A 27,111-nucleotide genomic window follows, 5' to 3' on the forward strand; every position below is an offset into this window, starting at 1 on the left:
TCATAGTGTTTACTTGATTTTCGGTTTCTTTTTTTTTTTAGTCATTGAATAATAATGTGAAGTATGAACTTGTATTTGATTATAATGGCTGATCAAATTCCATTAACAGTAATCTTATCACCTTTAGGGACGGCTAACTGGGAGTATGAATGTATGATTGGGCCACGCTATAACAGATAAAGTAAGCTTTTGTAGAAGCTTTCGTTTCTTTTTTCTCCTCAATCATCAATCCGAAGTTAGTGAAGGCAGTTGTCACCATTACTGTTTCAATCTTATCATTTAATCATTCTACACATATTTTTGGTCTGGTAATAAATTAAGAGTAGAAATTGCATTTCCATAGACAGAGAAAGCTAGACTTTTCAAAAATCCTTCTATTTCTTTTGTCTTCATCTGTAAATTTCTTAGCAGTATGCCACATGACTCCAATTTCCAAGTCAGGACCCACAAATATTGACTTCCAAACACCTTCAAGTCTTCCAATTTCATTTACTCATCTACTCAGGCCATCTCTATCCCCTTTCCATAACAAATCTCTCACAGAGCTTTGGATTTTCCAACTTGCAATTGCAAATGGCTGATGCTTTTGTTCAAATTTTGCTGGAGAATTTGGACTCACTCATCCGAAAGGAGTTTGGGTTGCTTTGGGGTGTTAACAAAGAGATGAAAAAACTTTCCAGCTTGCTCTCAACTATTCAAGCTGTGCTAGAAGATGCTGAGGAGAAGGAAGTGCAAGACAAGGCGCTTCAGAATTGGCTGCAGAAGCTAAAAGAAGCAGCTTATAAGTTAGATGACATCTTGGATGATTGTGCAACAGAAGTCTCTCGATTAGAGTCTAAAGACCAAAATTCAAGGTGTATCAACAAGCTAAACACTTCTCTCTTAAATAAACTTCGTCCAGATACTATTTTATTTTGTCGCAAGATTGGCATTAGGATGAGAGAGATTAGAGAGAGGTTAGATGATATTGCAGAGGAGAGGACAAAGTTTCATTTGACTGAGGTAGTTTCACAGAGGGGAGCTGAAGTCAGAGAAAAACGCCAAACTGGCTCCATCATTACTCAACCTCACGTATATGGTAGAGATGAAGATAAAGAAATAATTGTTGAAAATTTGGTGAATCATGTAGCTTGTGATGACATTTCCGTCTACCCTATTGTTGGTATTGGGGGGCTTGGGAAGACAACGCTTGCTCAGGTGGTCTACAATGATGAGAGAGTAAGCATGCATTTTGAGCTAAGAATTTGGGTTTGCATTTCAGAGGATTTCAGTGTGAACAAGATCATAAAAGCTATAATTGGATCTGCAACTGGAACTGCTTGTGAAGATCTGGACTTAGACCCTTTGCAGAGACGCCTTCAAAATATATTGAATAGGAAAAGGTATTTGCTTGTGCTAGATGATGTATGGAGTGAAGATGAAGAGAAGTGGGATAGATTAAAGTGTGTGTTGGCATGTAGATCGAAAGGTGCTTCGATTATTGTCACTACTCGAAGCAGAAAGGTTGCATCCATTATGGGAACGCTTCCCATGCATCATTTGTCAGGATTATCAGAAGATGAATGCTGGTTGTTGTTTAAAGAACGGGCATTTGGACAAGAGAAAGAAGAACGTCCAAACCTTGTTGCAATAGGGAAAGAGATAGTGAAGAAGTGTAGCGGTGTGCCTCTGGCCGTGAAGTCTCTTGGAAGCTTGATGCGTTATAAAAGTGAGGAAAATGAGTGGCTTTGTATCAAGGAAAGTGAGCTCTGGAATTTGCCACAAGATAAAAATTCCATCTTACCAGCCTTAAGATTGAGTTACTCCCATTTACCATCGGAAATAAAAAGATGTTTTGCCTTTTGTGCTGTCTTCCCAAAGGATTCTGAAATTGAGAGACAAAAGTTGATTCATCTTTGGATGGCCAATGGCTTTATTCAGGGCAGTCAAAATTTTGAGCCTGAAGATGTTGGCATTGAGATATGCAATGAACTATATTGGCGATCCGTTTTTCAAGATGCAAAAAAAGATAAGTTTGGGAATAATTTATTATTTAAAATGCATGATCTTGTTCATGATCTAGCACAATTTATTGTGAAAGATGAATTTGCTGTAATGGAGGCCAAAGGTTCAAATAATATCTCAAAAAGCATTCTTCATGTCAGAATAGATGTTGATTTGAGCCAATCATCATATAAAGGTTCTGAAGCTTTGTATGGAGTTGAAACCTTAAGGACAATAATCATGGCTCCAGATTTTCGTACAGGTAATGTCTGGGGATCTTTTTGTGACATCTCAAGATTAATCTCGTTGAGAGTTCTCTGTGTGCCTAACATTGGAATGTCGTTGTCATCTTCAATTCGCTATTTAAAGCATCTAAGGTACCTAGACTTTTCTTGCACCTCTATCCAATTGCTTCCCGAATCACTTTGTAGCTTGCTTAATTTGCAGACTTTGAATCTGAAACATTGTTATAAACTTCGGAAGCTACCTAAGCGCATGAGATGCTTGAAAAATCTTCGACATCTTTATCTGAATGATTGTTACAATTTATCTCAAATGCCTCCACATATTGGACAAATCACTTGCTTAAAAACTTTAACTCTCTTCATCGTGGGTGAGAGGAGAGGTTGCCACTTGGCTGAATTGAAAGGTTTAAATCTTGGAGAAGAATTACGTGTCACGCATCTTAATAGAGTGGGCAATCTGATGGATGCCCAAGAAGCCAATTTGGTCGAAAAACCGAATCTACGCCACCTGGAATTATCTTGGGAACTTGATAGTGAATCGGAATCTCAGGAAAAGGTTGAAAAAGTATTTGAAATTTTTTATCCTCACTCAAACCTTGAAATTTTGAAAATTGAAGGTTATAAAGGTGCCAAATTTCCAGTTTGGATGGATTATCAAATTTTGAGTAATGTTTTTTCTATCACGCTCTCTGACTGTGAGAATTGTCGACAACTTCCTCCCTTGTGGCAACTTCCTTGGCTTCGATATCTTGAAATTATAAATTTGATTAACCTGGAGTACATTGTTGCAAGTTTCCAAGGCGAGAGAAAATTCCCGTCTTTGGAGGAACTCTGTATTGATGGATTGCCGAGGTTACAGAGGTTGTCAAGACAGGATGGAAGCGAGTTATTCCCATGTCTTACGAAGCTAAAAATTTACGATTGTCCTGAATTAACCCTGTCATGCCTTCCTTCGGCAAAAAGTTTACGGATTCATTCTTGCAATGGGGAACTTCTAAAATCAATCTCACATTTCAGAACCCTTACTCACCTACATCTTGAAACAAATTACGATTTAGTTTACCTTCCTCATGGGATTCTGCAAAATTTCTCCTCTCTTCGCGAAATGTCTATTAGAAGTTTCAAAAAGCTTAAAGTGTTTGCCACAGATCGAGCTAGCCTCAGTGGTCTTAAATCGTTAACAATTTCTCAATGCCCTGAGCTTGAGGCTTTTTCGGAGCAAATACTGGAAGGCCTATACTCTCTTCAGCATTTGACTTTAGAAATGTGCATAAAGTTCTCAAATTTGTCAGAGGGGTTACGACATCTCTCTGCCCTTGAAAGCTTGACACTTAATGGTTGCCCTGAGTTGGTGACTTTTCCGAATAGTGTCAAATACCTTAGTTCCCTCCGTGAGTTGACAATGTGTGGCGAACCCGCAGCATTTTCTGGTGGCAGAAATATGAATAAGATTTGTGACTTGGTCTTTTCAACAGAATGTGGCAAAGAACATATTAATTGTCCAAAGTTGACAGTGTTGCCTGAGTCCATGAGGTATGTCCCTGCACTGCAAAAATTGAGCATATGCCGGTACCCTGAACTAGCATCATTGCCTCACTGGCTAGGAGACCTAACATCTCTTGAGTCTTTGAATATTTATAAATGCCCAAAGTTGTCATCTCTTCCAGCCAGCATCCAGAGCTTGACCAATCTACAAAATTTGCTCATATCCAAATGCCCTGAACTGGTGAAGCGATGTGAGAAGGAAACAGGAGAAGATTGGTACAAGATAGCACATGTTGGGAACATTATTGTGAAGTTACACTGAATAATTACTAGTTGCATCAAGTTGGGCGGTATGTCAATCAAGGTGTCCCTTTTCAATTTCTTCAATTGCTTAATATTTTGCCCCCATAAACATAGATTATATTTTGATTTGTTGCAGGTATGAAGAACTAGTGATATTGCAGGAATGCCGTGAAGGTATGAACTGTTAGTTGATGCTTATTGCATAATTATTAATTAATGTGAAACTTTCATGTAATATTATCTGTATGCACATGTTTTTGCTTAAGTATATAACCAAAAACCATGAAAAGGCTCTGTGATCAATTTCATTTTGGTTATGCTTTTCTCCTTGTATGGAGAGAACTATACCAAATTGCCACATACTGGTTTTTCATATTCATTTGTATCTAAATTCTTATGGAATTCAACTGGTTTGCTTGGAAGGAAGATTTATTTAAATTTGCAATTAAATTTAACAATTGAAGAAGGTGACAGTTTCAAGCCTCAAAGACTTGAACCTTTGGGTCAACTTAAATTAAATTAGAATGCAATTAATTGTAGATTATCTACAATGATTTTAGGATTTTTTTCTTTTTTTTTTTTTTTTTAATAAAATGCATTATGGAGTAAATATTTTTTTGGGAGGGAAATATATTTAAATACATATATTTTTAAAAGGATTTATTAATTATTTTTTCTTAAAACTTTCTCAACTATTTCCATGTAATTTAAAAATTTTCAGTAAAAAAGTGCTAATTTTTTTTTTAAAAAAAATAAATCTTAAAATATTTTTGGAATCTAAAAAATAATGTTATATATTTTGATCAAATGTTGTAAGCAAATATTTAGTGGTTTTTAATTACAATATGAAATCAATTTTAATAGTATACTGAAAAAGTTTTGCAGATTCTTATATAAAGAAAAGGATATAAATTTAAATTTTATAATTTAAAAAAAAAATCAAATTTATTGACTTTGGATGAACTCCACACATGCATATCCTTTGCAAATCTTTCTCGAAGCTTTAGATTTTTAAACTATTTACAATATCTTTTTACAAATTTTCTCTCATAACCTTGACATGACAGTTTATAATAGGATTCACATGATAAATTACAGTTAACTAATTATGAACTATTCTGTCAAAAAATTAATTATGAACTGTTATGTTAAGGTTATAAGATAAAATTTATGAAAAAAAGGTTATCGATGTAATATTACTTAATTGAAAATGACCGGCCCTTTTCTTCCTAAACAATTGAACAAGGTCTTATTTGCAATATCAAATTCATTAATGGGCTGGGCTTCTCAAGAAGATTCCAGTTCGTCGACAGTCCAGCATTGCGGACTATTCATGATCCATGTATAATTATATTTAATCTTCGTTTGGAGCCTTCCGTCAGAAACTAGACTTGCATATTCCGACGTTCCGAGTGAAAAGAAAGCTAATCAAAATTACTAGAATGGTAGCTATCGTGACGGTGACAGACAGAGCTTCCATCACGGTCACTGCTCATATTTGCTCTTTTTCAATCATACTGTTTACAGTAATTTCTCCAGTTTTCCCTTCATCGGAGAAATCGAATTCGCGCCAATTTCTGCAGAGTAAACACGCATGTAAATTTTAAATTCCGGCGATGGAGAAACTGAACGACTGTTGCTGGTCCATAATGGCATTCGTTGCCATTAGCGTTACAATTTTCACAATTCGTCTTCTTTACGTTCTTTATTTAACGGGAAAACCTAGCCGCACCAAATCCTCACAGCCACTCTCGACGCCCGTTGTTTTAGTTTCAGGTGAGTCCATTTCATATAATTAAAATCCAATCAAATTGCTGTTCTTTTTATTATTATAATTCATCAGATTCTATTGTCAATTGAATTTGTGAAGGCGGACACACGGCGGAGATGATGAATCTCTTATCGGTACTGCAAATGGACAGGTTTGCACCGCGCTTTTACATTGCTGCTGCCACTGATAATATGAGTCTTCAAAAGTCTCGCGTTTTCGAGGATTCTTTGGTTCATAAGGTATATTCTGTTATTAAATTGTGCGTTTTTACTCCCATAATTGCAAATTTGATTTTTTTGTCCATATCAAATTTTCGATATTTAGAAGCTTTGAGAATGTCTGATCGTTATATTTTAAGTTACTGTTAGTTTTGTAGGTGTTAAGTAAATACTTTTAACTTATTAATTATTGATCCGTTAATCAGTCAAGCTGAAGTAATGCGTTTTAAAAATTAAAGTATAGTAGGTAAAGGAGTGATGCACTCTATGTGCCTCACAGTGATGAAAACAGCAGACTCACAACCATTCGGGCAAGATCTATGGACTGAATCTTGAATACGGCAGGAGTTAAGGAAAATGATAGAACACTGACCTGTTAAACCGCCAAGATACACACAAACAACTCTATCCAATACCAGTTCAAACAATCAATAAGCACAAAAAAGAAAAGGAAATAAACTCTATATTGATGTTAAAACAGAACAGTACATCCAGAAGATCATGTTCTATCATCTACCCAGCAATCTAGCAGCAAAATGGAACAATTCTAAGTTCAGCAAAAACAAAGATAAAGACTGAACTTCGAGGGTCAGTCACCTCCCCTTCTAAACCTTAACCTTCCTTCTGAATATCCCTCAATTCCCTCTGTCCGTCACTTTTATTCCCTGACACCTTTTGCTCATAACCAAATTCTTCATCCTTCCAATCTCATTAAGCCACCTGTCCTCCCAAAAACAACTCCTAACACTCATGTATAACAAATATTCCTCTACTTCTCACCTCTACGCTTCCTACTGTAGACCAACCTCCCAAGTGGCTCATCAGAAAACAAATGATTTAGCATGATGCTAGAACCCCTAAATTGGTTAGGGAGTAGTCCGAATAGAATTTTTAGATTGAGTTTGTGGGGACTGATTTAAAGTGAGTTTGCTTACTGGTTTTAGGGGATTTCTGAAGGAAAACAAAAGTTCCAAGTTAGTGACTCAAAGCTTTGGTATGGAACTCCTTGAAACATTGTATACCATCTGTTATATAGGTGGTCGTTTAGAAGTTCTCTTTATGTGTTGCTCTCTATTTACATATACTGTATATGCAAAATAACTGATATCAGTCATCAAGTTGATCACACTCTGCCTTTTTTGGATGCATGATATTACGAACTTCTATTGTGTAATGTGTAAATTAACATGTGAATGGTGGAATCAAGAGAATTTTTTTTCTGTTATCTGGATGATGTTAAATGGATACATAAATGCCATTCATTTCACTTAAAAGTTGCATCACATGTATTGCACCTGATTATGGTATTGCTTGTCTTTTCTTCCAAATCATGCATTTACTAATTTAAGTCTTTTTCATTTAATTGGCTTTTGTTTATCTTCAGAATGTAGTCAAGGGATCCTCTGCACAGTTCATGCAGATCTACAGAAGCAGGGAAGTTGGTCAATCATATATAAGCTCTGTTTGGACAACTTTACTTGCTATTGCTCATGCACTGTGGCTAATGATTAGAATCAGACCACAAGTGGTATTAGCTTTGACCTTTTACCTCTTGTGTTCTGTTGTAGTTATTGCAATGTTACTTAAGCATTTTCTTAAATCTTATAATCACTGATTATCAAATTCCTTTCCATCTAGGTTCTTTGCAATGGACCTGGGACTTGTATTCCTCTATGCGTAAATGCATTTTTATTTTAGGTATGTAGAAGATACTTCTGAACCCTTAGGTTTTACTTTTTTCTTGGCTAGATAAAGGCTGAAGTGATGGTCTTAAGAGTCCCTGATTTTACTTTGTCATCTTTGCCTGCAGGTCATGAGAATATCTGGACCTTTCTTCAACCTGTATGCAAATGCTTCCTAGATCAATCTGTGGCTTGCTTAATTTGCAGACTTTGAAGCTGGAAAGCTGTGTGTTTCTTCAGGAACTACCTAAACACATGAGACGACTGAAAAATCTTCGACATTTTTACCTAAGTAATTGTGTCTCATTATGTCATATGCCGCCAAAAATTGGGCAAATCACTTGCCTTAAAGACTTTAACTCTTTTCATTGTGGGTAAGACAAAAGGTTCTCTCATAGCTGAACTGAAAGGACTAAATCTCCTAGGACAGCTACATATTAAACATCTTGACAGAGTGAGCAATCCAATGCATGCCAAAGAAGCAAATTTGTCTGGAAAGCAAAGTCTCCACAGCTTGTACTTGTCTTGGGAACTTGATAATGAGATTGAACAGCAGGAAAATGCTGAAAGGGTTCTTGAAACCCTTGAGCCTAACCCACACCTTGAAATTTTAGTCATAGAGGATTACAAAGGCACAAAATTTTCACTCTGGATGAGAGAGCTAATTCTTAGAAATGTTGTTTCTATCAACCTTACAAGATGTAGGAACTGTTGCCAACTTCCACTCTTAGGGCAACTTCCATGCCTTCGATATCTTACAATAATTGGGATGACTCATGTGTTGTACATTGACCATAGTCTTCAAGATGGTGTAATGATGAGAAGATTCCCATGTTTGAAGAACCTCGATCTTAGAGATTTGCCGAGTTTGCAAAGGTTATCAAGAGAGGATGGAAGAGAGCTACTCCCATGTCTTACCCGCTTTAAGTATAACCAACTGCCCAAAGTTGAGCTTGCCATGTCTTCCTTCAGTGAAAGACTTGAAAGTGAGGGGCTGTAGTGAGGTGTTCCTAAAATCAATCTTCAGTCTCAGAAGCCTTACGTACCTTTCTTTACACATTAACAATGAGTTCCACAGGGGATGCTGCAAAACTTCACCTCTCTTCAGTCACTGGCCATTGAAAATTTCAGCAAGCTTAAGAGTTTTCCCACAGAACTAGTCAGCCTTGGTGCTGTTAGAACATTGTGTATTAGGACATGCCATGAGCTTGAGTCTTTTCCGGAGCAAGGACTGGAAGGCCTCAACTGTCTTCAGCATTTGGATTTAATCAACTGCAGAAGGTTTTCATCTTTTTCAGAGGGGTTAGGACGCCTCTTCTACCTTGAGAGGCTGAATCTTAATGGCTGCCCAGAGCTGGTGGCTTTGCCAGATGGTATTAAATACCTTAGTTTGCTCCAGCACCTAACCATATCTGGTAAATTCACAGGTTTTGATGCCCGTTATAGCCCAAGAAATCCTGGTTTTCATAGGTTGATAGTTATGAAGGACAGTCCTGAAGAATCTGATTTTCGTCCTAAATTGGTTGCCTTGCCTGAGTCCTTACGACATGCCCTGGCACTGAAAGAATTGAGCATAAGCTTCTACCCTAATCTAGCATCATTGCCTCACTGGTTGGGAGACCTTACATCTCTTCGGTCTTTGCGAATATTTGATTGCCCAAAGTTGCCATCTCTTCCAGCAAGTTTTCAGAGCTTCACCAATCTACAAAACTTGGGCATTTCAGAATGCCCTGAACTGGTGAAGCAATGCGAGAAGGAAACAGGGGAGGGGATGACTGGTACAAGATAGCACATGTTCCAAACATAGACGTGGAACCCCTGCGGTAAACGGAAACATAAAAGACTAATTGTTGCATTAAGCTGATAGGTATTGGGCCTTTCCAAGCTTTCTTCTTATGCTTATCATAAGTTCAAAATTTTGTTCTCACTATAAACATTATATTTGGATCCGTTGCAGACATGATGAGCTAGGGCCGCTCTATCACAGCCACTCAGGTGTTTGTGGGCAGTTAATTCCAACATTACGCCAGCCAAGGCGGAAATTTCATGTAACAACGTATTATTTTTTTTTTTTGGTTTTTTGTTTTAATGAGGATTGTAATGTATATATTGAGGTAGCAGTTATGTTATGAATATCTTTGTATTGTAAATAAATGTGTTCTGCTCGTCCTTATGTGGTGTATACCAAAGACTTTTTTTTTTTGTTTTTTTTTTTTTAATGTTTACACATTATTCTGTGATTCTCTTTTGTAGATATGGAATAATGTAAAACGACATGGTTTGATGTTGAATGATTTGATTTGATTCTGTCAATGCAATCAATTCTTGAAACCTAGCTAAAGAGTAAGAGAAAAACTGTTGCTTGTCCATAGTGTGTTTTTATCAGCATACTGCTGTAATTTTCACAGGTATATCAATCTACTATGAAACGCGGTCAAATTTTCAATCACGACTTCAAGTCAATCGCACCACAACGTTTATATTATTTGCTAGTACTTGCAATCACAATTTCTCTCTTGAGCTTTGGAATTTTGAACTTGCATTTCAAACGGGCTTCTGTTCAAATTTTTCAGGAGAATTAACTCACTCATTCTAAAGAAAGTTGGGTTGCTTTGGGGTGTTGACAAAAGAATGAAGAAACTTTTTGGCTTGGTCTAACTATTCAGGTTGTGCTTGAAGATACAGAGGAGAAGCAGCTAAAAGTAAAAGTAACAAATACTTGCCCTTCTTAGATTAGTTGGTAATCTGTTCTTTTCTTAACTGGCCAGCACATGACTCAAATTTCCGAGTCAGGTTTTCTGCCATAAATTCTTCCTTACAATATTGATTTCAGGCTACATGCAAGTCTTCCAATTCCATTTACTCAGGCCACATCTATCTCCTTCCATAACAAATTTTTCTCAGTGCATGGATTCTCAAACTTGCAATTGCAAGGATGACCCTTTTATTGAACGAAATAGAGACAACAACAGGAACAAAATATATATTAAAACAAATCAAACAGTAAACAAAGAAAATAATACGCGCGATTTCCCTGGTTCACCCAATGTATGCTACGTCCAGCTGAGTCAATATTGCAATATGCCTCATTTCTCTCGTTTACAATGAATGAATTGCTCTCACACACATAACAAGAGAAAAGTATGATTATATACTAGGTTTAAGAGATTAAACCTAGTTTTACAAGGATTCTATTCCTAAGCCCAATCCAAAAAGGACTCCCGAGTGCGCCTCCGTTACCCATAATGCTGAAGTAGCAACAACTCCAACATTATTCAAGTTTTGCGGGAGAATTTGAACTCACTCATCCGAAAGGAGTTTGGGTTGCTATGGGTGTTGACAAAGACATGAAAAAACTTTCCAGCTTGCTCTCAACTACTCAAGCTGTGCGGAAGATGCTGAGGAGAAGGAAGCGCAAGACAAGGTGCTTCAGAATTGGCTGCAGAAGCTAAAGAAGCAGCTTATAAGGTAGATGACATCTGGATGATTGTGCAACAGAGATCTCTCGATTAGAGTCTAAAGACAAAATTGTGGGTGTATCAACAAGGTAAACACTCCTCTTTTAAATGACCTTCGTCCAGATACTATTTTATTTTGTCGCAAGATTGGCATTAGGATGAGAGAGATTAGCGAGAGGTTAGATGAAATTGCAGAGGAGAGGACAAGTTTCATTTGACTGAGGCAGTTTCACAGAAGGGGAATCGATGAAGCGAGAGAATGCAGCAACTGAATCATTACACATCTCAATAAGGTATGGTAGAGTAAAGATAAAGAAATAACGTTGAAAATTTAGTTAATCATGTAGTTGTGTTGGAGTGGGGTAACTCCTCACCTAATGGCTTTATTGAATAGGGAATTGCCCACTTTAAAACCATTTGCTTGAGCGTGCTAAGTCAATATGGAATCTCCACACTCTCTTACAGTCAAGCCCAATATGGTCCACTTGTCTATGAATGGAGGTAATTGACAAACCACGTTGGTCAATCTCAACTCAAATGGGGTTGGCTCTGATCCACTTGTGGAGTTGGGCCTAACTCTCACCCAAAATGCCTTATTGAGTAAGAGGATTACCCACTCTTAAAACTCATTAGTTTGAGCGTGCCTAGTAGATATGGGATCTCAACAGCTGTTTTGATGACATTTCTGTCTACCCTGTTGTTAGTAGTGGGGGGTTGGGAAGACATCTTGCTCAGGTGGTCTACAATGATGAGAGAGTGAGCATGCACTTTGAGCTGAGAATTTGGGTTTGCATTTCAGAGGATTTCAGTGTGAAGAAGATCATAAAAGCCTTCAAGTAGATATGAACAGGAACTGTTTGTGAAGATCTAGAGTTAGACCTTTGCAGAGACGCCTTCAAAGTATATTGAACAGGAAAAGGTATTTGCCTGAGCTAAATGATGTATGGAGTGAAGATGAAGAGAAATGGGATAGATTAAAGTGTGTGTTGGCATGTGGATTGAAAGGTGCTTCGATTATGTCACAGCTCGAAGTAGAAAGGTTGCATCCATTATGGGAACGTTCCCATGCATCATTTGTCAAGATTATCAGAAGATGAATGCTCGTTGTTGTTTAAAAAGGGCATTTGGACAAGAGAAAGAAGAACGTCCAAACCTTGTTGCAATAGGGAAAAGATAGTGAAGAAGTGTAGCGGTGTGCCTCTGGCTGTGAAGTCTCTTGGAAGCTTGATGCGTTGGAAAAGTGAGGAAAATGAGTGGCTTTCTATCAAGGGGAAAGGGAGCTCTGGAATTTGCCACAAGATAAAAATTCCATCTTACCAGCCTTAAGATTGAGTTACTCCCATTTGCCATCAAAAATAAAAAGATGTTTTGCCTTTTGTGCTGTCTTCCCAAAGGATTCTGAAATTGAGAGACAGAAGTTGATTCATCTTTGGATTGCCAGTGGCTTTATTCAGGGCAGTCAAAATTTTGAGCCAGAAGATATTGGCATTGAGATATGCAATGAACTATATTGACGATCCTTTTTCCAAGATGCAAAAAAAGACGATTTTGGGAATAATTTATTATTTAAAATGCATGATCTTGCACAAGTTATTGTGAAGGATGAATTTGTTTTTATGGAGGCCAAAGGTTCAAATAATTTCTCAAAAGGCACTTTTCATGCAAGAATAAATCTTGACTTGTTGCAATCTTCATGTACAAGTTTTGAAGCTTTGTATGGAGTTGAAACCTTAAGGACATTAATCATGGCTCCAGCCTCGGGATTTTCTTGTGACATCTCGAGATTAATCTCATTGAGAGTTCTCCGTATGCCTGCAATTGGAGTGTCGTTGTCATCTTCAATTCGGCATTTAAAGCATCGAAGATACCTGGACCTTTCTCACAGCTATATCAAACAACTTTCTAATCACTTTGCAGCTTGCTTAATTTGCAGACTTTGAATCTAAAAAATTGTTTTAAACTTCGGAAGCTACCTAAGCACATGTGATCCTTGAAAAATCTTCGACATCTTTATCTGAATAACTGTTACGACTTATCTCAAATGCCTCTAGATATTGGACAGATCACTTGCTTAAAAACTTTAACTCTCTTCATTGTGGGTAGGATGACAGGTTGTCCCATGGCTGAATTGAAAGATTTAAATCTTGGAGAAGAAGTACGTGTCACGCATCTTAATAGAGTGGGCAATCTAATGGATGCCCAATAAGCCAATTTGGTTGAAAAACCGAACCTACGCCGCTTGGAACTATCTTGGGAACTTGATAGTGAATTGGAATCCCAGAAAAAGGTTGAAAAAGTATTTGAAGCCCTCCAGCCTCACCCAAACCTTGAAATTTTGATGATTGAAGGTTATAAAAGTGCCAAATTTCCAGTTTGGATGGATTATCAAATTTTGAGTAATGTTGTTTCTATCACGCTCTCTCACTACGAGAATTGTCGACAACTTCCTCTCTTGTGGCAATTTGATATCTTTCAATTATGAATTTGATTCACCTGAAGTATTTTGACCCTAGTTTCCAATGCGATAAAATGATGAGAAAGTTTCCGTCTTTGGAGGAACTCTATATTCATAAATTGCTGAGATTGCAGAGGTTGTCAAGACATGATAGAAGCTAGTTATTCTCATGTCTTATGAAGCTAGAAATTTACGACTGTCCTAAATTAACACTACCATGTCTTCCTTCAGCAAAAAGTTTACGGATTCGTTCTTGTAATGGGGAACTTTTAAAATCAATCTCACATTTCAGAAGCCTTATTTACATATATGTTGATAGAATTCGCAATTTAGTTTACCTTCCTCATGGGATTCTTCAAAATCTCTCCTCCCTTCGCAAAATGTATATTCGAAATTTTGAAAAGCTTAAAGGGTTTGACACAGATCTAGTTAGTCTTAGTGGTCTTAAATCGTTATATATTTTTCATTGCCCTGAGCTTAAGGCTTTTCTGGAGCAAGTACTGGAAAGCCTAAACTCTCTTCAGCATTTGACTTTAGAAATGTGCATAAAGTTTTCAAATTTTTCTCAAGGGTTACAACATCTCTCCGCCCTTGAAAGCTTGAGGCTTAATGGCTGCCCAGAGCTGGTGACTTTTCCGAATGGTATCAAATACCTTGGTTCCCTCCGGGAGTTGACCATATGTGGCAAACCCGCAGGATTTTTTGGTGACAGAAAAATCAATGAGAATTATAACTTGTTTTTCCTTGAAAATTGTCCAACGTTGACAGTCTTGCCTGAGTCCTTAAGGTATGTCCCTGCATTGCAAACATTGACCATATGTCGATACCCTGAACTAGCGTCATTGCCTCACTAGCTGGGAAACCTAACATCTCTTCAGTCTTTGCATATTTCTGAATGCCCAAAGTTGTCATCTCTTCCAGCCAGCATCCAGAGCCTCACCAATCTACAAAAATTGGTCATTTTGGAATGCCCTGAACTGGTGAAGCGATGTGAGAAGGAAACAGAGAAGATTGGCACAAGATAGCACATATTCAGGACGTTATTGTGAAGAAACCTTAAAACTGAATAATTACTAGTTGCGTCAAGTTGGAAGGTATGTCAATCAATGTGCCCCTTTTCAATTTCTTCAATTGCTTAAGTATCAACATTTTGTCCCCGTAAACAAAGATTATATTTTGATTTATTGCAGGTATGAAGAGCTAGTGATACTGTTGGAATGCCGCGAAGGTATGGACTGTTAGTTGATGCTTATTGCATAATTATTAATTAATGTGAAACTTTCATGTAATAGTATCTGTATATAACATATTTCTGCTTGAAGTATACATAGGGAAGCATATTTAAAGACATATATTTTTAAAGGGATTTATTAATTATTTTTTCTAAAAACTCTCTCATGTATTTCCATGTAATTTAAAAATTTTCAGTAAAAAATGCTAATTTTTTCTTTAAAAAAAAAAATCTTTAAATATTTTTGGAATCTAGAAAATAATCTTATATATTTTGATCAAATGTTGTAAACAAATATTTAACCGTTTGTAATTACAATATGAAATAAGTTTTAATAATACAGCATACCTAAAAGTTTTGCAGATTCTTATAATTAAAAGAATTTCAAATTTATTCACGTTGGATGAACTCCACATGCAGTATCCTTTATAAATCTTTCTCAGAGCTTTGGATTTTCTAACTTGCAATTGAAAATGGCCGACGCTTTTGTTCATGAACAAGGTCATGTCATTACCAATTTCTTCTGTCTCCGAATTTCCACTTATTGAAATAAAGCCATTGGTCTAATTTCAGAATCCTTTGAAATAAAGCAAAAACCTTTTTATTAAGTTCTGAAGGCGATTCTGCAACGGGTCTAAGTCTAAAGATTCACATGTTGCAGATTCTATTATAGCTTTTATTGTCCTATCTACACTGAATTCCTGAGAAATGCAAACCCAAATTCTTAGCTCAAAATGTCTTCTCACTTTCTCATCACTGTAGACCACTTGAGCAAGAGTCGTTTTCCCTACTCCCCCAATCCCAACAATAGGTAGACAGAAATGTCAGCTCAACAGGCTACATGCTTCACCAAATTTTCAACAATTATGTCCTTATCTTCATCTCAACCGTATATGTGAGATTGAGTATTGATAGAGCCAGTTTGGCGTCCTTCTGTGACTTCAGCTTGCCTATGTGTATTCAATATTCAATATCACTTACTAGCTCCTAAAGCTTTTGCTCCTAACAACTACCGTCACTTTTGCCGTAGTTCTAGTCTTTGACAAGACTCCGGTAACCTTTTCTCTCCTAAGCTCTCACTAAATACCTATTTCAGCATCACTGACTTGAGTGTCAGAGTGCTTACAGTAGACAGCACACCGGTGCCACCTGTGAGCTTCACGCTTACTTTTTTTGTGCATACAGGTCCAGCAGATCATCAATGACCTCAATTTTACAGGATCAGTCCATTTCATAACTATAGATTTTACCATCTACACTCAGTTAAATGAAACTTAATCCTTTCTTCAGCAGTTTCATCTAACCTCTCAATAGTCTCTCTCATTCTATTGCCAATCTCGTGACAAAATAAAATAATAGTGGGTTACCTTGCTGATGAACCTTGAATTTTGGCCTTAGACTTTAACCAAGAAGCTTCTGTTGCGCAACCACCCAAGATGTCATCTACCTTATAAGCTGCTTCTTTAAGCTTTCGCAACCAATTCTGAACTGCCTTACCTTTTAGTTGCATGTACTCAGCATCTTCAAGCACAGCTTGAATAGTTGAAGCAAGCTCGAAAGTTTTTTCAGTTCGTCGTTAACACCCCAGAGCAACCGAACCTCCTTTCAGATGAGTGAATTCAAATTCTCCAGCAACATTTGAACGAGAGCATCAATCATTTTCACTTTCAATATGGAAATCCAACGCTATGAGAGAATTTTGTAATTGCAAAAAGATAGAAGTGGCCTGCGAAAATAATACGAAAAGGCTTTTGTGTTCTTAGAAGTCGATGAAAATAAGAATCTAGGACATAAAAAAAGACTTAAAAATTTGACTCCTTATGCTTGTAGTTATCTAGAATTCCGATTGCCGGTTAAGAAAATTAAAGACCGACTTAGAAAACAAATAGAAGTAATAAGAGCCCTTGAAGGGTTGTCTTGTTTTATATGGTTGGGCAATCACATTCCAGGAGTGAGCAATACTGGTCCCGAAGTTGGAAATGCATTTTCTCCTGTACTGAATTGATTGATCGACAAAAGGGCAATAGTAATGGTGACTTCATGCTACTATCTTTCAGTCAGCATTCAGAGTCTCAGCAGTCTACAAAAATTGGGGATTTCTCATTGCCCTTAACTGGTGAACCGATGCGGAGGATTGTTACAAAATAGCACAGCCTTCTAGTCTCTGGGTTTAATTCATTTTGACTGCCCAGAGCTGGTGGCTTTGCCAGATGGTATTAAACATCTTTGTTTCTTCCAGCATTTAACCATATCTGGTGAAGACACCGGTGTTAGATTGTAAAAAATTTGTTGCCAACAAATCCCTCTACCTTTAATAAATTCATAATTTAGTCAAGTGCAGGTTCCCAGGCTAAGTTGGCAATCTTGCCAGAGGCCTTAAGGCATATTCCTGCTCCTTTGTGTACATCCGGCTACCCTGATCTGGCATCATTGCCTCAGTGGTTGGGAGACCTTACATCTCTTCAGTCTTTGTACATTTTATATTGTCCTAAGTTTGTTGGATATGGTTTATACTTTGCATGAGCTTGAAGCACCCTAGGTAGATGCATTCGAGGGTATGGTTTTACCCCCGAATGGTTTATACTATCAAGATTTGAAACACTCGATGCTCTCGTCATGGTTATATCATCTTAAGAACATATATCATTACATATAACTATGATTTACACGATATTAAAGAATATGTTTTTTATTGATAAATAAACATTTATTATAGAGTCAATTTTATAATAATAGATTAGTTCTACGGTACCTACTCCAATAAGTACAATCTTCTCTCTTAAAGATATTTTTCGGACATACTTCAACTCTCCGACTCTCTTCAATTATCTTTTAAGTCCTCTCAAAGATATCTCTTTTACATACTCCGACTCTATTTAATTACATCTCTTGTCATCTCAATTTTGACAAGATAGATTGCTACCGATAGGAGAAGCATAAACAACTAATTGTAGCATGAATTTGAGAGGTATGTGCACTCTTAAGTTCATATTCTGCTTAAATTTAACATTATCCACTCATGTCTTCAACAGCTGCAGATATGATGATGAACAGTTGATGCTGTACAAGTGTTGGGGGATTGTTCCTTCCTGTCAGTTTATCGTACCAGTCGAAGGGTGGAATTGTAATTATGAGTCTTCCCTTCTACAAACATTGCCTATGTGTTTCCAATTCAGGGTTAATAGTAGTCCTTTCGTGCCAATTCAGGGCTTTTTATATGCAATTTCAAATTCATTAATGGGTTGGGCTTCTCAAGATGAGTCCAGTTTTTGTTGATAGCCCAGCACTTCCTCTTGTTGAAATAAAGCCATTGCCCAAATTTCAGAATATGGTCTTATTTTTTCAACAGAACGCCACTGATTTTCCTTTGTTTTATAGCGCATCAAGCTTCCTAAAGATTTCACAGCTATAGGCATACCTTTACATCTCTTCACTATCTCTTTCTCAGACGCTACAAGGTCTGAACGTTCTTTTTCTGCATAAAATCAAAATATTCACACTGAATATAATCTAAAAACTTGACATGATGCTGCGGTAACATATTGAAATGACCGTACAAAGGAGTGCAAATAGTAATTCTATCGTGCCTTGTTTGCAGTATCAAATTCATTAATGGGTTGGGCTTTGAAAAATGGGCTTCTCAAACCAACTTAAACGGATAAAGAAAGAACGGAAGAGCATTAAATACTTTTTGGGAAGTTGAAAAGATGAGGCTCCTTATTTGCTTATGGGCAAAGCTGCTTTTGCTTTAAATGGTGATGAAAAGATGAGGATCCTTATTTGCTTTACTGGTCTACTCAGGCCACCTCTATCCCCTTCCCATAACAAATCTCTCAAAGAGCTTTGGATTTTCGAACTTGCAATTGCAAATGGCTGATGCTTTTGTTAAAATTTTGCTGGAGAATTTGAACTCACTCATCCGAAAGCAGGTTGGGTTGCTTTGGGGTGTTGACAAAGACATGAAAAAACTTTCCAGCTTGCTCTCAACTATTCAAGCTGTGCTGGAAGATGCTGAGGAGAAGGTTCAAATTTGCTGGAGAATTTGAACTCACTCATCCAAAAGGAGGTTGGGTTGCTTTGGGGTGTTGACAAAGACATGAACAAACTTTCCAGCTTGCTCTCAACTATTCAAGCTGTGCTGGAAGATGCTGAGGAGAAGCAAGTGCAAGACAAGGCGCTTCAGAATTGGCTGCAGAAGCTAAAAAAAGCAGCTTATAAGGTGGATGACATCTTGGATGATTGTGCAACAGAAGTCTCTCGATTAGACTCTATACCAAAAATTCAAGGTTTACAACAAGGTAAACACTTCTCTCTAAACAAACTTCGTCCAGATACTATTTTATTTCGCGCACGATTGGCATTGGATGAAAGAGATTGAGAGAGGGAGATGAAATTGCAGAGGAGAGGATACAGTTTCCTTTGAATGGGTAGTTTCACAGAGGGGAGCTGTAGTCGGAGAAGAACGCCAAACTGGCTCCACATTACTCAATTCACGTGTATGGTAGAGATGAAGATAAAGAAATAATTGTTGAAAATTTGGTGAATCATGTAGCCAGTTGTGATGACATTTCCGTCTACCCTGTTGTTGGTATTGGGGGGTGGGAAGACAACGCTTGCTCAGGTGGTCTACAATGATGAAAGAGTGAGCATGCATTTTGAGTGAGAATTTGGGTTTGCATTTCAGAGGATTTCAGTGTGAAGAAGATATAAAAGCTATATTGAATCTGCAACTGGAACTGCTTGTGATGATCTAGACTTGACACCTTTGCAGAGACGCCTTCAAGATATATTGAACAGGAAAAGGTATTTGCTTGTGCTAGATGATGTATGGAGTGAAGACGAAGAGAAGTGGGATAGATTAAAGTGTGGGTTGGCATGTGGATCGGCAGGTGCTTCGATTATTGTCACTACTCGAAGCAGAAAGGTTGCATCCATATGGGAACGCTTCCCATGCATCATTTGTCAGGATTATCAGAGATGAATGCTGGTTGTTGTTAAAGAACGGGCATTTGGACAAGAGAAAGAAGAACGTCCAAACCTTGTTGCAATAGGGAAAGAGATAGTGAAGAAGTGTAGCGGTGTGCTCTGGCTGTGAAGTCTCTTGGAAGCTTGATGTGTTATAAAAGTGCGGAAAATGAGTGGCTTTTATCAAAGGAAAGCGACATCTGGAAGTTGCCACAAGATAAAAAATCCATCTTACCAGCTTAAGATTGAGTTACTCCATTTGCCATCGAATAAAAAGATGTTTGCGCTTTTGTGCTGTCTTCCCAAAGGATTCTGAAATTGAGAGACAAAAGTTGATTCATTTGGATTGCCAATGGCTTTATTCAGGGCAGTCAAAATTTTGAGCCAGAAGATATGGCATTGAGATATGCAATGAACTATATTGGCGATCCTTTTTCAAGATGCAAAAAAAGATGAGTTTGACAATAATTTATTATTTAAAATGCATGATCTTGTTCATGATCTTGCAGCAATTTATTTGAAGGATGAATTTGCTGTCATGGAGGCCAAAGGTTCAAATAATATCTCAAAAAGCACTCTTCATGTCAGAATAGATCTTGATCGGTTGCAGCCATCAGCTACAGGTTCTGAAGCTTGTATGGAGTTGAAACCTTGAGGACAAATATCAAGGCTCCAGATTTTTATGTAGATAATCTCTGGGGATCTTTTTGTGACATCTCAAGATTAATCTCGTTGAGAGTTCTCTGTTGCCTGGCATTGGAATGTCATTGTCATCTTCAATTTGCTATTTAAAGCATCTAAGGTACCTGGGCTTTTCTCGACCAATATCAACTGCTTCCCGAATCACTTTGTAGCTTGCTTAATTTGCAGGTTTTGAATCTGAAAGATTGTTTTTAACTTCAGAAGCTACCTAAGCGCATGAGACGCCTGAAAAATCTTCGACATCTTTATCTGAATGGTTGTACCAAGTTATCTCAAATGCCTCCAAATATTGGACAGATCACTTGCTTAAAAACTTTAACTCTCTTCATCGTGGGTGAGAGGAGAGGTTGTCACTTGGCTGAATTGAAAGATTTAAATCTTGGAGAAGAATAGTGTGCATGCATCTTAATAGAGTGGGCAATCTGATGGATGCCCAAGAAGCAATTTGGTTGAAAAAAACCGAATCTACGCCGTTTGGAAACTATCTTGGGAACTTGATAGTGAATCGGAATCCCGGGAAAAGGTTGAAAACGTATTTGAAGCCCTTCAGCCTCACCCAAACCTTGAAATTTTGAAGATTAGAGGTTATAAAGGTGCCAAATTTCAGTTTGGATGGAGTATCAAATCTTAGTAATGTTGTTTTATCACGTTCTCTCGCTGTGAGAATTGTCAACAACTACCTCCTTGTGGCAACTTCCTTGGCTCGATATCTTACAATTATAAATTTGATAACTTGGAGACATTGATACAAGTTTCCAAAGCGAGAAAATTCCTGTCTTTGGGAGGAACTCATTATTCATAGATGTCTGGGATTGCAGAGGTTGTCAAGACATGATGGAAGCGAGGTATTCCCATGTCTTACGAAGCTAGAAATTTATGACTGCCTGAATACCCTACCATGCCTTCCTTTAGCAAAAGTTTACGGATTTATTTTGCAATGGGGAACTTACAATCAATCTCACATTTCAGAAGCCTTACTGACCTAAGTGTCGTTGGAATTCGCAATTTAGTTACTTCCTCATGGGATTTTGCAAAACTCTCCTCTCTTCGCCATATGTATGTTGAAACTTAAAAAAGCTTAAAGGATTGCCACAGATCTAGTTAGCCTCAGTGGTCTTAAATGTTATATATTTCTCGATGCCCTGAGCTTGAGGCTTTTCGAGCAAGTACTGGAAGGCCTATACTCTCTTCAACATTTGACTTTAGGAATGTGCATAAAGTTTTCTAATTTGTCAGAGGGGTTACGACATTCTCTCGCCCTTGAAAGTTGACACTTAATGGTGTGCCCTGAGCTAGTGACTTTTCCGATAGTATCAAATACCTTAGTTCCCTCCGGGAGTTGACCATATGTGGCAAACCCGCAGCATTTTCAGTGACAGGAAAATCAGGAGATTTGTAGATTGTCGGTGTCGAAGAATGGGGCGGAGAAGACAGTGATGTACAAGTTGCAGTGTTGCCTGAGTCCATAAGGTATGTCCCTGCACTGCAAACATTGAGCATAGTCGGTACCCTGAAATAGCATCATGCCTCACTGGCTGGGAGACCTAACATCTCTTCAGTCTCTGAATATTTATGAATGCCCGAAGTTGTCATCTGTTCCAGCCAGCATCCAGAGCTTCACTAATCTACCAAATTTGTTCATATCCAAATGCCCTGAACTGGTGAAGCGATGTGAGAAGGAAACAGGAGAAGATTGGTACAAGATAGCACATGTTGCGAACATTATGTGAAGTTACACTGAATAATTACTAGTTGCATCAAGTTGGGCGGTATGAAGTTACACTAAATGTGTCCCTTTTCAATTTCTTCAATTGCTTAATTTTGTCCCCATAAACATAGATTATATTTGTTTTGTTGCAGGTATGAAGAGCTACTGTATTGCAGGAATGCCGTGAAGGTATCAACTGTTAATTGATGCTTATTGTATAATTATTAATTAATGTGAAACTTTCATGTAATGTATATGTATATACATGTTTCTGCTTTAGTATATAACCTAAAACCACGAAAAGGCTCTGTGACAATTTCATTTTGGTTATGCTTTTCTCCTTGTGTGGAGAGAAACTATACTAAATTGCCACATACTGGTTTTTCATATTCATTTGTATCTAAATTTTGTTTGATTGTTTGCGAAATCTTATGGAATTCAACTGGTATGACAAGAGTTAGCGGTTTGCTTGGAAGGAAGAGTTATTAAATTTGCAATTAAAATAACAATTGAAGAAGGTGACAGTTTCAAGCCTCAAAGACTTAAACTCGGGTCAACTTAAATTAAATTCCGGCGATGGAGAAACTGAACGACTGTTGCTGGTCCATAATGGCATTCGTTGGCATTAGCGTTACAATTTTCATAATTCGTCTTCTTTACATTCTTATTTAACGGGAAAACCTAGCCGCCGTAATCCTTACAGCCACTCTCGACGTCGTTGTTTAGGTTCAAGTGAGTCTATTTGATATTATTAAAATCCATCAAATTGCTGTTCTTTTATTATTATAATCATCAGATTCTATTGTCAATTGAATTTGTGAAGGCGGACACACGGGGGAGATGATGAATCTCTATCGGTACTGCAAAAAGGACAGGTTTGCACCGCGCTTTTACATCGCGCTGCCATTGATAATATGAGGCTTCAAAAGGCTCGCGTTTTCGAGGATTCTTTGGTTCATATATTCTGTTATTAAATTGTGCGCTTTTATTCCCATAATTGCAATTGATTTTTTTTGTCCATATCAAATTTTCGATATTTAGAAGTTTGAGAATGTCTGATCGTTATTTTAAGTTACTGTTAGTTTTGTAGGTGTTAAGTAAATACTTTTAACTTATTATATTGATCTATCAGTTAATCAGTCAAGCTAAAGTAATGCCTTTTAAAAATCAAGTGTAGTAGGTAAAGGAGTGATGCACTCTATGTGCCTCACAGTGATGAAAACAGCAGACTCACAACCATTCGGGCAAGATCTATGGACTGAATCTTGAATACGGCAGGAGTTAAGGAAAATGATAGAACACTGACCTGTTAAACCGCCAAGATAACACAAACAACTCTATCCAATACCAGTTCAAACAATCAATAAGCACAAAAAAGAAAAGGAAATAAACTCTATATTGATATTAAAACAGACAGTACATCCAGAAGATCATGTTCTATCATCTACTCGCAATTATCAGCAAAATGGAACAATTCTAGTACAGCAAAACGAAGATAAAGACTGAACTCGATGGTCAGTCACCTCCCCTTCAAACCTTAACCTTCCTTCTGAATATCCTCAATTCCCTCTGTCCCTCACTTTTACTCTGACACTTTTTGTCATAACCAAATTCTTCATCCTTCCAATCTCATTAAGCCTCCTGTCCTCCCAAAACAAACTCCTAACACTCATGCATAACAAATATTCCTCTACTTCTCACCTCTACGCTTCCTACTGTAGACCAACCTCCCAAGTGGCTCATCAGAAAACAAAAGATTTAGCATGATGCTAGAACCCTAAATTGGTGAGGGAGTAGTTCGAATTGAATTTTTAGATTGAGTTTGGGGGACTGATTTAAAGTGAGTTTGCTTACTGGTTTTAGGGGATTTCTGAAGGAAAACAAAAGTTCTAAGTAGTGACTCCAAAGCTTTGGTATGGAACTCCTTGAAACATTGTATACCATTGTTATATAGGAGTTGGTTTAGAAGTTCTCTTTATGTGTTGCCATCTTTTACATATACTGTTATGCTAAATAACGATATCAGTCATCAAGTTGATCACACTCTGCCTTTTTTGGATGCATGATATTACGAACTTCTATTGTGTAATGTGTAAATTAACATGTGAATGGTGGAGTCAAGAGAATTTTTTTTGTTATCTGGATGATGTTAAATGGATACATAAATGCCATTCATTCACTTAAAAGTTGCATCACATGTATTGCACATGATTATGGTATTGCTTGTCTTTTCTTCCAAATCATGCATTTACTAATTTAAGTCTTTTATTTAATTGGCTTTTGTTTACTTCAGAAGTAGTCAAGGGATCCTTGCACAGTTCATGCAGATCTACAGAAGCAGGGAAGTTGGTCAATCATATATAAGCTCTGTTTGGACACCGTACTTGCCATTGCTCATGCACTGTGGCTAATGATTAGAATCAGACCACAAATGGTATTGCTTTGACCTTTTACCTCGTGTTCTGTTGTAGTTATTGCAATGTTACTTAAGCGTTTTCTTAATATTATAATCACTGATTATCAAATTCCTCTATCTAGGCTCTTTGCAATGGACCTGGGATTGTATTCTCCATGCGTAATTGCATTTTATTTTTGGTATGTGGAAGATACTTCTGAACCCTTAGGTTTTACCTTTTTTGGCTAGATAAAGGCTGAAGTGATGGTCTTAAGAGTCCCTCATTTTACTTTGTCATCTTTGCCAGAGGTCATGAGAATATTGGTCTTCTGTTTCTGTTGAGAGTATAGCAAGAGTAAAAAGGCTTTCTTTAAGTGGCTGCTTTTACAAGTTACACATAGCTGATCAGTCTTTGTGCAATGGCCAGAATTACAGAGAAAGTATCCTCGAGCTCATTATGTTGGCTGTCTCATGTAGTTTGATTGAATTGCTGCTGACACGGTACTGCACATTTCTTCAAGTTTTTGCTGTGCCAATCTACCGTTTTAAAGTTATGCAATTGCTTATAGTTGATTCTCAAGTTAAGTTGTACACAGTATACTAGTGGATCCAAAAGCCTCTTGTAGCTTCACCAAAGAGGACAGGGGAGTCAGTTTAATGGTTTAAATTTTTATTGCATAAACAGAGTGAACCCCTGATTTCACTGCAAACAATGCAGCCACCATCTCGGCAGTCCAGTTTCTTCTCCTCAGTCAAGCAGGTATCTCCAGTGTCCAGTTCTCAATTTAATTCTCTATCAAGCACCATCCTTTTCACTCATTTTTTTTTTATTTTTTTTTATCTTTTAATTTGCGGACAGGTTGAGAAAAGAATTACCTGAACATCAGACACAACACCCCTCTTTACAATACCACTATAAGAAAGCAACTCTTAAGTTTAAATCATCAACAGAATTGCTTGGCTCCCCTATATATCTCCATTTAGACCAAACCACAAACAGCCAACTCTCAAGAAAGTGGGAACAGTGAAGCCCACAAGCATTTTTATCTCTGTCTCCTGAATTTCCACTTTAACCCAACAAAGCTCTTGCAGCATAAACCCAACAACGACCGATGATCAAGAATCTAATGATGTTGACGACAATAGAATATTAATGCAGCTTCTGGGTATATCCGATCATTTTGAAGAGAGAAACGAAAAAGGGAAGGGTGGGGTGGGGTTTTATGTAAAGACTGTTGCGGTTAAGGGACCCAAGTGTGAGGAGGAGTGGAGAGACTAGGAGGGAGCATTAAATCTTTTTGGGAAGTTGCAAAGATGAGGAGGCTTTGAGGTTGGCTTATTTGCTTATGGGCAAAGCTGCTTGCTTTAGAGGTGATGAATGTGGATTTGGTGGCTTGGAGTTTCCTTCTACTATAGATGAATCCTTAAAGATGATCCACCAAAAGAGTAAAAGCACACTTCGTATACAGGCTATATGTTGGAATTAATTGTACTAGGTGTGACCGATTAGTGTTATCATTGTTGCTTTTGTGAAATCTGAATAAAAGTTGTAAAATGTAATAAATTTATAATTTTTTCACTTGTTTGTCGTGGGGTTCATAATGTTTACTTGATTTTCGGTTGATTTTTTTTTTTTTTTTTTTTCAGTCATTGAATAATAATGTGAAGTATAAAACTCTAATGGACACAATGTGTATTGTGAAACTTATTGATATAATGGCTGATCAAATTCCATTAACAGTAATCTTATCACCTTCAGGGACGGGCTAACTAGGGGTATGACGGGGCCACCATAACAGAAAAAGTAAGTTTTGTAAAAGCTTTCGTTTCTTTTTAGTCTGATAATAAATTAATCTGAGTTAGTGAGTTCTGTCGGTGAAGGCTGTCACCATTACTGTTTCAATCTTATCATTAATCATTCTACACATATTTTAGTCTGATAATAAAATAAGAGTAGAAATTGCATTTCCATCTTCATCTTCCTTGAAAATTCCATAGACAAACAGGGAAAGGCAGCACTTTGAAAAGCCTTCTATTTCTTTCTCTTAATTTTTAATCTGTAAATTCTAGCAGCATCCCAATGACTCAAATTTCCAAGTCAGGACCCACAAATATTGACTTCCAAACACCTTCAAGTCTTCCAATTCCTTTAACAGTAATCTTATCTTGTCACAGAAAAGTAGGCTTTTCTAGAAGCTTTCATTTTTTTTTATTCTTCTCAATCAGTTAGTGAGTTCTGTCGGCGAAGGCATTTGTCACCATTACTGTTTCAATCTTATCACTAATCATCCTTGAAAATTCCATAGACCGAGAAGACTAGCCTTTTAAAAGCCTTACTATTCTTTTCTTAATTGTTAATCTGTAAAATCTTAGCAGCATGCCACATGACTCCAATTTCCAAGTCAGGACCCACAATATTTGACTTCCAAACACCTTCAAGTCGTCCAATTCCATTTACTCATCTACTAGGCCATCTCATCCCCTTCCCATAGCAAACCTCTCACAGAGCT

The 27,111-nt window shown here is 37.3% G+C and overlaps 2 protein-coding genes and 1 pseudogene across 3 annotated transcripts in view; all 3 read left to right on the top strand.

Annotated features, from left to right (window-relative positions):
* The first annotated feature begins 446 nt into the window (after positions 1-446).
* On the top strand, positions 447-4,570 carry LOC116114566 (putative disease resistance protein RGA3). Its single transcript, XM_031400715.1, has 2 exons — positions 447-4,063; positions 4,153-4,570. The coding sequence occupies exon 1, from the start codon at positions 574-576 to the stop codon at positions 4,033-4,035; it is 3,462 nt and encodes a 1,153-aa protein (XP_031256575.1). The 5' UTR covers positions 447-573; the 3' UTR covers positions 4,036-4,063; positions 4,153-4,570.
* On the top strand, positions 4,170-25,078 carry LOC116114592 (annotated as a pseudogene).
* The window catches only part of LOC116114573 (putative disease resistance protein RGA4), a 28,331-nt gene continuing 9,039 nt past the window's right edge, over positions 7,820-27,111 (top strand). The window contains exons 1-2 of one of the 2 annotated variants that reach the window (XM_031400722.1): positions 7,820-9,554; positions 9,645-9,873. In XM_031400722.1, the coding sequence (XP_031256582.1) occupies positions 8,769-9,476 (708 nt within the window). In that variant the 5' untranslated portion in view covers positions 7,820-8,768 and the 3' untranslated portion in view covers positions 9,477-9,554; positions 9,645-9,873. Of the gene's footprint in view, positions 9,555-9,644; positions 9,874-27,111 lie in introns of those variants that run through there. The other variant, XM_031400727.1, reaches the window with a different exon arrangement.

The sequence above is a fragment of the Pistacia vera genome, unplaced genomic scaffold (genome assembly GCF_008641045.1).
Source record: "Pistacia vera cultivar Batoury unplaced genomic scaffold, PisVer_v2 Contig122, whole genome shotgun sequence".
In the NCBI taxonomy this organism is placed as follows: domain Eukaryota; kingdom Viridiplantae; phylum Streptophyta; class Magnoliopsida; order Sapindales; family Anacardiaceae; genus Pistacia; species Pistacia vera.

Coding starts and splice junctions, on each gene's coding strand:
- LOC116114566 (XM_031400715.1), top strand. CDS start 574: ATGGCTGATGCTTTTGTTCAAATTTTGCTGGAGAATTTGGACTCACTC.